General features: G+C 38.1%; 2 protein-coding genes across 2 annotated transcripts; both read right to left on the bottom strand.

Moving 5' to 3' along the window:
- Positions 1 to 1063: 1063 nt before the first annotated feature.
- On the bottom strand, positions 1064 to 3362 carry LOC128737128 (integrator complex subunit 9). The gene is made up of 4 exons (XM_053831693.1): positions 3250 to 3362; positions 3002 to 3193; positions 2734 to 2936; positions 1064 to 2673 (listed from the first exon to the last, which is right to left on the bottom strand). Exons 1-4 carry the CDS (start codon positions 3256 to 3258, stop codon positions 1080 to 1082), a joined length of 1998 nt encoding a protein of 665 aa, XP_053687668.1. The 5' UTR covers positions 3259 to 3362; the 3' UTR covers positions 1064 to 1079.
- Positions 3363 to 3926: 564 nt separating this feature from the next.
- LOC128738087 (odorant receptor 63a-like) lies at positions 3927 to 11810 on the bottom strand. The gene is made up of 8 exons (XM_053832932.1): positions 11574 to 11810; positions 11368 to 11506; positions 11068 to 11250; positions 10735 to 11005; positions 10572 to 10677; positions 10414 to 10515; positions 10125 to 10280; positions 3927 to 3983 (listed from the first exon to the last, which is right to left on the bottom strand). Exons 1-8 carry the CDS (start codon positions 11808 to 11810, stop codon positions 3927 to 3929), a joined length of 1251 nt encoding a protein of 416 aa, XP_053688907.1.
- Between the last annotated feature and the right edge of the window lie 1405 nt (positions 11811 to 13215).

The raw sequence follows: 13215 nt of genomic DNA on the forward strand, positions 1-13215 counted from the left end.
ATGAGTGTCCATCTGATCACGTTTCTGATGGTGAGCCAACAAATTTTTCCCATAAATAGTCATCGTTTGTATGGCATCGATGCCAGCGTAGGAGAGGAACAACGCATGAGTACTCTTGTCCTGAAACGAATTGGGCAGTGTGAAGATTTGCAAAATTTGCCGGTGTACGTACCGGATGCACGGATCGTACTGCTAAATTCCACGCACTATGTGGTCAGTGGAGTAGTACGATTACATAAATCTTTTTACCATGAAATCAAAGCTTCAATTTGGATCGAACAATGTAACGGTAGCGAGCGTTGCAGACCCTTCACCGGAAAGGTAGCACTCAACGAGGCCTGCAATTTTTTTAACGGGTCTCATCCATCGATAGAAAGTATAGTTAAGTATGCGAAACCTTCGTTTAAATGCCCCTTTGATGCGGGACTTTATCGATTCAATGATGTTGTTCTGAATAGTACTATCTTTCGGTAAGTTTTATCTAATGGTATTTTTAAAAACATCCCTTTTTCATATCAGTTGATCAACTAGGGTTTAAATCAAGGGTTGATCAGCAAATATTTAAATCTACTTTTGTTGTAGCAGTGGCAATGAGTTTTTTGTAAATTTTTTTACCAAAAACCAAATGTTTTGATAATTAACCATTTTGCTCACGTGTTTTCTGTGCAGATACCTATCCCCTCATGTTTCAAATGATTGGAAAATAACGATGATCGCAAACCATGAAGAACATACAATTTTCTGCTTGACTATTGAATTGAGTGTCTACAACTGGGAAGAGATGGAAGAAAAAAATTTGTATGGATAACAACAGGAATCAACTCAAGAGTGTTTCAGGTCATTTTAAGTGAACGGGTAAAAAAGGGCATTTTACAACGAGACTAGATTAGGGGATATGAATTATTGATCAGTAAAAAATATATATTAAAAATTGAAAAAAGAAAAAAAAAGGAAATGAAATAGATTGATTAGAATAACACCTGCAACTGCAATTATCTCAGTAATTGCAGATAATACTAGCAGTTTTACAATTGTCAATACTATTAACATTTATTATGCTCAATTACGGTAAAACTAAGTCAGAAATTTTGCACACATTGCAGCAGCAAATCGCGTAACTTCAGTCGCAAACTCTGCTTCCCGCCACACACGATATTGGTACTCTTTTCACTTACCTTTACCATGGTATCTTCGCTGGGCAGGTGAAGAGTAAGATCATCCGCCCCACCTTGCTCGACCTTGATATCGGTTATGCCATCCTGGGCTAGCTTTTTGAGGAATAAATTCACATCCAACGTGCCCCATTCGTACTTAACGTTGCGATACCGAAGTTGCGTTGGAGGTTGCAAGTGGGGAAGTTTGGCGGCTTTTTGTTCTTCTAGTGCTTCCTCCGGACTGGGTTCCAGAGGGTGCAAATCATGAATGTTATCCTTGACACGCAAAACGCCGGTAACGGTTGAGATGGTAACTCCTGGCTGTACTTCGTGTGGAACTAGAGAGCGTGCTATCTGAGGATCCAGATAGATGCGGGAACGTTTCCGTTTAAGAGGAAGTTTTATCACTTCACCGCGTTTAAATTTGATAATCATTTTATCTGGCACTTGATCGATTACAAGATCCAGCTTGTGAGGTGCAATCGTTGGCGGTTGTGTATAGTTGTCCGGGATAACGAGAACACCAGGTTTTAATTCTTTGATCAGTTTGTTTGCTTGTTGGAAATTGAGGGACGTTTCGATTGGACAGTAAACTGTTTTGATGGCCAACGGCTGATAGGGAGCAAGTGCTTGCAGGTATGGGAAGTCAGGCTCGGTGAAAATGATTGTATGCTGAGGATTGGATCCCCACAGCTCAACAAAATGAACTGCGTCTCCAAAACGCAGGCTTGGGTGACCGCAGAAAACAACGCACGGTTGGCGAAATTCTGTGCTGAAACCCTCTGAGTAAATATGTTTGAAGTGCTTTAGTTTTGCGTTTTTCACTAGACTCGCGTGGGGGAATGGTTCGTCCGGAATATAAACCTTGTTCTGCTTCGACGTAGAAAGCCATTCTGCCAGAATGTTTGAATAAGCTAAGGAACTATCTGCGACCGGAGAAATGAAGAACATTGGTATTTGTGAGAATCCCTGGTTATCCAAACTCGAGGATAAGCACTCGAATAGATCATAAACGACTCCCGAAGGGTAGCAAGGAATTAATACTGAGCCGCCGTTCCTTAAAGTCATAACAACGTTCATACACAGCTCTCCTAACATACCGTCAGGGTTAACATGAGGAGCTTGCGTCAATCCCGTCATGATTACAACATCTGAATACTTCAGTGCAGCCTGATTGATCGGTCTCGGATGAGTAGTTAGCGTAGACGAACCACTGATGTAAGAAATTTTCTCTTGGCCCGAGGCGATTATCCAATTGCTTGATCCTAGACAGAATCCAGAACTAACCGGCGTCACCTGCAGGGCACCGAAGATGTCCAACTTCTGATCGTATCCTGTCATTTGAACGCGCGCTAAACTCTTATTGACAGCATCCATGCTAAATAAATGTTTCCAATTTTTCGGTTTAAGTACGTCATTCAGAGGAGGTGGCAACAGGTGCTGAATGTCTTTCCATGTACTAGCGATAGTTTCTTTAGGAGACGCCTCGATATATTCGACCAGCTCTTCGAGAAAGAACCTGTAGTGCAATATACTCCTGGATTATCACTAGAATTAAATGCAATATCAAAGAACTCACCTTCCAATCTGCAGCGTTGGTTCCGTAGCGTACACAGTTCCAGTAAAACCGGTTCCTTCGGTTATAAAGGGTAGTGCCATCATATTCGTGTAATTCGATATAAGAATTATATCGATTTCGGAGAAATTTACTATTTTGTCCAATGGGGGAATGAACTCCGGAGCAGAATTGACGAAAGCACAGCCGCAACATTCCTTAATCTCCTGTAACCCACAAAGCAAAAGCATTTATTATTTTTGCTGGTTCGAAAAACAAGTTAGGCACTTACTCCATCATCTAGTTGAATGTCAGGATCTCGACAGTTCCAGTTAGGCATTGCATGGAATTTGGCACTGTGTACTAGTGGCAAAGGAAGAAAGTTAAGAACGGAACTAACCGAGAGACCACAATCAAGCATGATCAACAAGTCTTTGAAGCTAAGCACGTAGCATGGTTTCGCGGGATCGCCGCTTAGTGCGTACTGAAAATAATTGAGCGGTTACTAATTTGCTTTTATCTGCAAGTTATGTTGCTTACCAGTTTCATGCTTATTGTCACTACCTGTAGTAAGTCTAAGTCTAAGCGTTAAATTATCTCGCTACTGTTTAAAGTTCTAGTCACTTTAATACACTGAGACGCCAATTCGTTTGCTGTTCGAATGAGCGGTCAAACCTCAAACAGATCTATAATATAGTCACTCTACCGAGTACCGACTACGTAAACGTAAATAAATAATAAACAAAACAAGACTGCCTGACCGAGCGATATTTTTGACGTTTCTCTTTTCGATGATTTACAGCGGTACGCGGTACTATAGGAGAATTGGGGTGTAAGTTGTGGATTAAACGATTTACTTAGAGTGACTATATATAGAGTGGCGACAATGTCACAATTGGAATGATAATTATCTGTCAGTGTCATTCCAATCGAGCAGACGACCAATCCAACGCGTATGCAGGAAAGAGAAAGAAAATACGCATTGCATACTTTTGGGATGACATGTCGCCACACTGTATATAGTCGCTCTAGATTTACTATAGGAGAATTGGGGTGTAGGGGTGGTTAAACGATTTACTATGCCTGTGAAAAAACACGCGTTTATTAGATAGTATGAGAAAAACCATTTTAACAAGAAAATTGTAATGCAAAACTCGTGCACAGTGCATCAACTGTTAACCTACTTTTGTATGTTTTAAGATAGATGCGTATGACTTTTATTCTTCGGTTAATGTTTGAAGAGCCGTAAAATATGAAGCCGCTGTTCGCACAATCTGTAAAATGTAAATGCGCCTGTTAATGAACTACGCCCATGAATGTCATACTTTAATTTTTTGTGGTTAGTTGTGACATACGAATCAATATCAATCTTTTTTCTAGATTTGAACAGAAAATGATTCAATTTCGACAATCGCAATAACATAAGGGGCATGCAATTTGTTTGATTTCAAAAAGATTATTTCTCTTTAATTGATTATTTCGGAAGAAAAAAAAGCAAGCTTATGCACCCCAAGCCGTTTGAATCCAGCTTTTTACGAGCCATAATGGCGAAAGTGTTCGTAATATTTAAACAGAATTTGTGACATTTCCCTAATACATCGCACGTGTTCTTTCCGTACATTCCTTTAGTTTTACCGTGAACGCGCGGAAATAAGACGTGCGATGTATCCAGCTTTTTACGAGCCATAATGGCGGACGTGTTCGTAATATTTGAACAGCATTTTTGACATTTCCCTAATACATCGCACGTTTTCTTTCCGTACATTACTTTAGTTTTACCGTAAACGCGCGGAAAGAAAACGTGCGATGTATTAGGAAAATGTCAAAAATGCTGTTCAAATATTACGAACACGTCCGCTATTATGGTTCGTAAATAGCTGGATTAGTGAAATGTCAAAGATGCCGTTCAAATATTACGACCTTGACATCATTACTAGAAACCTTGCGATGGTGAAGGCAATCTACGCCAGACTAAAGATGAAAGCTAAAAGGATAGGGTTACAAATTAATGCATCGAAAACCAAATATATGGTAGGAAGAGACTCCAGTGAAAACAACGTTTGCCTCCTACGGACAATGATTATTGACGGCGATGAACTGGAAGTGGTTGATGAGTTCGTATATTTGGGATCGTTGGTCACCGCCGGCAATAATACGAGTAAGGAGGTCCAACGACGTATTCAAGCTGGAAATTGAGCCTGGTTTTCCCTCTGCAAGAGGCTTCGATCAAGGAGCATACGTCGCAACACAAAGCTAACGATGTACAGAACGCTAATCAAACCGATAGTCCTCTACGGACTTTAGGCAGTATCTTTGCTTACGGAAGACATACGTGCACTAGCCGTATTTGAACGAAAGGTGTTGCGGACTATTTTTGGCGGAGTACAAACGGAAAGCGGAGAGTGGCGGAGGTGTATGAACCACGCGCTACAGGCAGTGCTTGAAGAAATTCCCGTCGTACACCTAGCGAAAGTTGAGAGCCCACCGTAGTGGGCCGGCCACGTTGCAAGGATGCTCCACGCGCACGTGCAGTGAAATCCGTTCTCTTCAAGAACCCCACCGGCACCAGGAATAGAGGGGCGCAACGTGCTAGATGGCTCGACCAGGTTGAAGCCAACTTGCGTGTGTCGAAATGCGTAACGAATTGGCGACGAGTAGCCCAGAACCGACTACAATGTAGAGGAACTCTTGATACGGCAAGAGCCACCCCGGCTCTCGGTTGGTAAAGTATGTAAGTATCTTTAAAAATTTAGGGGTTTTATATACTATAGCAAATGATCGTGTTTTTGTATATCTAGGAGAGAATCAGGAAAAATGAACCTTCACGGTAAAATCGATAACATTCAATTCTCCTGATATTTTTCAAATAAATTAGTGCCATTCGAGTTTATTTCTCGGCTTTTGAATTAATTTTAATCGGCTTAAAATTAGATGTTACTATGTATTTAGGGGTGAATTGGGCCAAATGTACTATTCTCACATTTCGCACAGTATGGAGTGGATGATATTTGACTGCTCGTCTTCGTCTAATTGAGGTTACGAGCTTATTTATCACCACTGTGCACTGGAAAAAGAGTGGCAACAAATTATTAAAAACAACAAATATTAAAAATCTATCCAGCTTTTTACAAGCCATAATGGCGAACGAGTTCGTAATATTTGAACAGCATTTTTGACATTTCCCTAATACATCGCACGTTTTCTTTCCGTACATTCCTTTAGTTTTACCGTAAACGCGCGGAAAGAAAACGTGCGATGTATTAGGGAATTGTCAAAAATGCTGTTCAAATATTACGAACACGTCTGCCATTATGACTCGTAAAAAGCTGGATTGTATATTAATCAAAAAGAATTCTGTTTGAGCGACTTAGTAGAATCTTAAATATGATTAAATGAAAAGATTCTTTTTAATTCTTTTCTTGTGGAATTAATAAAATTCATGAAATATATTCGTATCACTAATGCTTCGCACAATAAATATTCATATTAAAATATACAAAATATTAATATAAACTAAAATTCACGAGACATATTTGAGAATAATTTGTGTTAAGAAACATGAAACTAAGCTCCAATGTTATTTCTGTCAGTCTGTGGTGTGTGTCTACAGTTTCAAGTGAAGGTAGTCTATTTTTCACGCTGTTCTCACCAGCAGTTGAGCTTAGGATTTCCATTTTCCTTTGTATTCCATGCATATTTGAAAAACGCAATAATTGGGGCAAGTTTCTAACAACCTGACAAATCCTTCAAATCCTTTTAGAATTCAATGTAGCAGTTCTTTCACATGTTTTAAAAGAATTTCTGTACACTGCACCTAAATAAAATCAAAATTTCACAGAAAATGTTTATTTTTCATCTGCGTGTAAAACAAACTTCACTTGTTTTCCACGCAGATGTTGTTTCGAAGCGAAGGTATCCTAATTTGAGGGCTCTAAAAATTCCGCTTTGACTTCGCTCCATGCGTAAGCTCATGGATTCGCTTCGCATAAGCTGTAACCTGAAAGGTGATAATATCATGAGGTGATCCACAATCTTTTTTCGCTAAAAATAAACCTGCAGCTAAAATTAAACTTTGCAGTGTGATCTGGCCTTTCTACTGCAATAATTCTTATTATTTTCTAAATTTCTTAGCAGATAAATATCAATAATAATCAGTAAAATTTTAAGTTTCAGCTAACACACAAAAGTTAACAATTGTTATACTATTTAGTATTTAGTACATTATGCAGTAATAAAAGAAAATGATTTTGTGTGGGTCCGAATTTTAGTAGAATCAGGCCTCTCGATGTCAAGTGACTTTAGCATGGGTTTATTCTCAGGCCCCTCATTTACCCTTCCTTCTTTCCTGAATTCTACATTACCCGATGAAACCTCGTGACAGTACAAAAGTCCCTCTAGTTAAATGTACTGGTCAGAGGAACGCAGATTCCTCACCAGAGACGGCTATAATACTGGGACAGTACTGGCAACGAGGAACGAGCAGGTAAAGCAGAGCAAGCCTTGAAGGAATGGTAAACGGGTAAACCCCATTACATAAAAGCACACATAAAATGTAATAAGCATATCGCTCACTCGATAGCGAATATAGCAAAAAGAAATGCAGTGCGAGTCATACAGCAAATACACGGGCGATATCACAATAGATCAACTGTACTGTTCGCAGTGATGAGTCCACACATGGAAAAAAGATGTTGGCTACTGTCAAACACATTGAGTAGAGATAGGGTTGCCAATCACTTGGTAATTTTATTTCAATTGATTTAACTGAGGGGTCGGAGTAGACAAGAAAACTCACAAAATTTGGCAGTTTTTCGTACTAAATTTTGTCGTACTAAATTTCATGTTTTGGTATTTGGACTTTTACAACTTTTTGTAGGCACCATACTTTCACCAGAAAAGTTGTAAAGCATTATATCCTGTACCTACTGTTATTTTTTCGTACAAATTTAGAATGCGATGCGGAAAAGTTGCTCACCAATCCATCGTTTTTAAATTTTTATAGTTGTTTTAGATCCAAACTAGTACCATAAAATACTTGTGCTTGTTTGATAAGATTACACCGAAATTTCATATAATAAGGATAGATCGAAGCTTAAAAATAATTCAATATTCGAGTAGGGGAGAGACGTGAGACACTTTTTTTCCCAAAATTTTAAAAATTTTTAGTGATAGTTACCAACGAGGTCTTCAATCCATTTGAAAGGTATATCCTTCTAGTTGTCTGAAAAAAGTTTCAGCCCTTTTGGTTAAAAGATAAAATAGTTACAAACGCCAATGTGAAGGTGTCTTTTTGGTTTACTGTTCCCCAGTAGGTGGGAAGAGTGAGACAACGAGTATTGAATACTGAGACACATATTAGAATTAAACTTAAACCATATATTTTGGTTACAAAGAATAGTTTAGAGGTCGTACTGTTTATTTTGTGCATAAAAGATACATTATTGTTGTACATTATTGAAAATTCCGATTTTTCTCACATCTACATTTATATTCATATAAAGGTCAAATCCTGGTTATCCGACCTTCAACTTACACTTCAGAACTCATTTACAATCAATTTATATGGATTGATTTACAATTCAACACAAATTTTTTTTTGAAAATTACCGACATCTGTTTGTCCTACTGTTCCCAATAGGAATGTTTTATAAGAAATAGTAAAATAGTGGTGTTAGCAAACAATTCGATGGTCTTATATTTTTTATTTTTATCTCTCATTCCTATGAGATGCCATGCAGTAAATTTAATTTGGATTAGTAATGCGATTTGCCGTTAAAAATCACCTGAAAATGATCCAAATAAAATTTACTTTCACCCCCCCAAAAACGACTTTTGTTGAAAAATATACTAAAAATTAACAAATTTTTCTCAAACTGTATTATGTGATAGAGATTCACAAACTTTACTTTGCAGGAAAATATCATGGATCTTGTATGTTTTATGGCGAAGCTATTCCCGATGTCTCACTGATCATGTTGTCTCACTGTTGACTACTCTCCCCTATACAGATTTTTTTTGGAAAATTTAAGGCCCTAGTTTTTTATTCAGCGGTTAGAGCTATACCTTTTTGAGTTAACTAGTGGTATCAAAAACCATCTATTGATGTTGGTTTTATCACTGACGAACTGACATGACACTTAAAAGAAAATCCTTTAAAAACCATCGTCCTGCACATTTTGCTTGCACACTAGCACCCACTGTTATGCACCTTGCGGAGTAGCTTGCATTTGCAGGGTTTTATACTGCAGGGTTTTGTACATTTGAATGGTTTTATACTGAAAACTCAAAGCAACACTTGTGCGCCGCGGTGTGGCCATGTTGCGAAACATGCTTTTATGAAAAATGAGTGGGTTTTGCTTGGACGATGGAATTATCGCGAGTGTCTCGTCTGTTTGTCTGTGGTTTTATTTTAGGAAAAATATTGGTTTTAAGGTCAGTATTTTTAAAATTGATAATTTATAATAGAACATTGAAAATATTGGGTTTTTCGTGTTTTTATGGCGTGAAGACAAAAGACTTTCATTTTTCTCTAATGTTTTTTGCAAACAGCTTAGATTTGTTCACACAAAATATTAAAAGACTACTCTAATAATGATAAAAAATATTGAAAGACCCACACGTACACAGATATACGCGGACACGCACATATATCACATGAAGTAGAGATGGTCGGGTATGAAAATTTGAATACCCGGACCCGACCCGTACCCGATCAAGAAAAAAAATTAAAAACCCGTACCCTACCCGAACCCGCAAATTTATTATTTTTGATACCCGAACCCGACTGCAACCCGTCAGGTACGGGACCGGCCCGGGTACCCGACCATCTTTAGTGTTAAATGTGGTCAATAGAGATACCCGACCCGACCCGTTCCCGGTTTCAAAAACAAAAATTAAAAACTCGTACCCGACCCGAACCCGCAAATTATTTTTTTCAATACCCGAACCCGACCCGAACCCAGCGGGTACGGGTACGGGTGCGGGTTTCGGGCAAATTTTCCGCTACCCGACCATCTCTAACATGAAGGCAACATAAGGTTCGCGAAACTGAGTCGCATGTTACCAGGGAATATCGAGTTTCAGAGTGATTACTATACCTTTATACTATAGTGTTAAAGTAAAGGCAAAAAAATGGTTTCACTTTAATTTAGTGAACTAATCTTTGACTACCCTACTTTTCCTGTTAAGGTAAACATTACCACAGTGAATGAGTCAACTTATTTTTATGGGGGAACCACCGTAAATCTACGGTTGTTGCTAAACGCACTGGTAAAATTCTTTTTGGAAAAAAGTTAACAGGATGTTAAACATATAGAATGGTCAACAAATTGCATATGCTGATGAAGTAAAAATTTCAATTTCCACACCCAAGCCACTAATCTATCATCAAATTTTGTATTGAATCTTCCACTCACCGTTAAATACGTTTCTAATGACATCACGAACAGATTGTAGGCGCTGATGTCCACTGTCTTCTGGACCTCGATCAGAAGGATTTGCATCGTAGTCTGAAACTTCTTCGACCGCTTGTACCAATCACAGCTGTAAACGGAGTCCGGCAATTGCAAGCTCTAGTTGCGACCGTGGCATTGACGGATTGGGTCGACCGGGGTAATAGATAGGAAATGCATTTATAATTTATTTTCTTTTTGCAGTGTTCCAATTTCAGAAAGACTGCACCAGATTGTTTCAATATGTATTTACCTCATTTTGAACTCGCTGTCCGTACCAGCAGAACTGGAACAATTGATAGAAGGCAGCAATTAAGTACAGAATCATCACGAGAGTTTGCGAATCACGATCGTTCTGCGGAACGGGAAAAAGTTATTATTTTGAATGAATCTGGAAGTTTAAACACATACCGCATTTGCACTGGTATGGAATGCAATAACGCAGATTATCGAGGTGCTAGTAAAAACTTGTACAACCAAAACCGGGGAAAAAATTTCGTTGATGGAATCCAGGAACCTTGAGAAATGATTGGAATAAATATAACGTTCGGCACGATACTAAAAATGTCCTTACTTCATTGCACGTGTATGATGCCTAATACACTCACGCAGAAAAAAGCGACTTTCGTCGTCATCAAAGTTAATATTTGTTGTTTCCTTTATAATCAAATTAAGTGTGCTGAGCATAGTAACGACATGCATTGTTAGTAGGACATAGAGCCCATCGAATGCTATAACCCCAGCCCAGGTCGTAAATCCGGACATGGATTCGGAACAAAAAAGCAGCTCATGCAGAGGAAAATTATACTTAGCCCTTTCCATGTACCGGTAGTAGGTTTTGTAGACTACAAAACAAAAATAGTCCGAATGGTAAGTTGGCGATGAGTCAACAATTAGCTTATATTACCGAATCTTTTCGGAATATCATTGCCTTGAAACAGATTAATCAAATTAATAACCGCCGGTACGATCGAGTATGTGCTAGCTACAATGCCAACCGAGAAGCAATATAGTCGCAAGTTGAGATTAACCTCCTTCCATTTGTTTTGCATTATTAGCTCTAGTTTGTCGAAAATTTTTCGATTTTTTCCTGTAAATAAATGCATATTCGGCACCGCAAAAAATATTATTTAAGAGAGAATGATGATGAAATTTTTGTCGGATATTGATATAACTTATGCAATTTTGGAACACTACCTACACATACCTTTTTTCAAAAAGGCAATTTGCTGCATAAATTCATGGTTTCTAATCAGTTGCAGCATCCGACAGATTTCCTCCGAGTAGCTGTGCAATCGCATTATTTTTATTCCAGTTGTACTGATGCTACCGAATGAGCAAAGACCCTTGAAATAAATTTAACATATACATAATAGGAATTAAACATTCACTCACTTTCTACTGATCGCTCACCTCGGTGACGGTTTTCAATTCTCCAAAATTATGACAGAAAAACTCCACCTGCAGATAGGTATTGTACCAGTGCATCACGATCATAAAGTAGTACAGACGTTTCCACCAGTGTTTCCTTGTACCGAGAAAATATTCCGGCCAAACACCCAACGAAGCCGACATCACTCGTAACCAATAGATGCTGCCATCATTTTTTTCCGGAGCATCCAGTTCCGGTCGATAGTATTCTACTTCCATGCTCGACAGTAATGATCAAATACAGCAGGATCTCTTTAATATAAATTCGTTTACATTGAAGAAATCCTGACGTTTTTAAAGTGAGAGTATTAAAAATTCTCTAAGGTATTAACACTCTATATATGGTTTCCTAGGAATAAACCCAGAATATTTTTGCTCATAATTTTCAGTATTTTGAAGGATTTATTACAAATAGGTTTTGTTTCAGGCAAAAACTATGCCAACCATTTGTGACAACAACTTTGAGTCATTCAGACAACTTTAGTTTGAAGAAAAAGTCACGTGAAGGCGCCCAAAGAAACCAATAATTTCACACTTTTTTGATCATTATCCATCATTAGGAACAAGGTTTGCTAACAGCTTTGATTCTCTATTCAACCCAATTGATTCTTTGAACATATGATGAGGCACAAGCAGCTGACCAGGGCTCATATGAATTAGTGATGGAAGCAACCAACATTAGCGCCCTTTGGAAAATTATCTGCTCGAAGTCGGTTTCAACGTGTGAGGTTACGTGTGTCTGGTATGAATCATGCATTTTTAGCCGTGGTGATTCAAATTGTCACTACTGAGCTTGTCACAGCAGACATTAATTTGACTGATGGGTGTACGAGTCAGAAACAAGCGCCCGATTTAAGCTAAAACACAAAAAAAATATTTTCTTGTTTTTTCCAGTTGAGAACACTATTTAATAGCTATTTACAATTATCTTCTATTCGTTATTTTTATTGATATATCCAGTGTTCAGTTAAAATTTAGTCTTAGGCAATATAAATTTAGGTAATGTTTATACGTAGTTTTATTCATGTTTTCATTCTTTTAAGTCTGGTAACGGTCGAGGCCTATGCATCATTGTAGACAAATCAAACGGAATCAATTTAAAAGATAACAACAGTTACATGATACGTGCCAAGATCTTCACTAAAATTTTTTTTAACATTTTCCTTGAGAGGATTTGGAGCAGTTGTTGATCGACAAAATTTTTCCCATTCTCTCGTAAAGGTCGTAAAGCGTTATCATCAAATGCCGGCATCATTTAACTAACTTATCGACATTCTTATCCCATTGAATTGGCCAATCCCTGATGTTCCTCTACCGTTTGGTTGAAAAGACTCGCGGAAGAATTAGCGAACTTAAGCTTTCTACGCAAAAATTCGTGTGTTATGATTGATTGAATCTTAAGAGATATAATGGATGTGTCCAATTCTTTAAAAAAACCATACAAACGGTAAACCCCAGTGTAATTCGCCAGCTTGTTTGTTTGAACCTGATAGCATGCCTTATGCAATAAAAAAAAGTAAAAAGGCTTACTGATTAAATGATAGAAATGAACCATTGATTAAAATTTTTCCTTTTCGAATACTTACATTTTGTCGACATCGGAGATATTCGGTGGTATTGGTGA

Source organism: Sabethes cyaneus, chromosome 2, assembly GCF_943734655.1.
Source record: "Sabethes cyaneus chromosome 2, idSabCyanKW18_F2, whole genome shotgun sequence".
Classification (NCBI taxonomy): Eukaryota; Metazoa; Arthropoda; class Insecta; order Diptera; family Culicidae; genus Sabethes; species Sabethes cyaneus.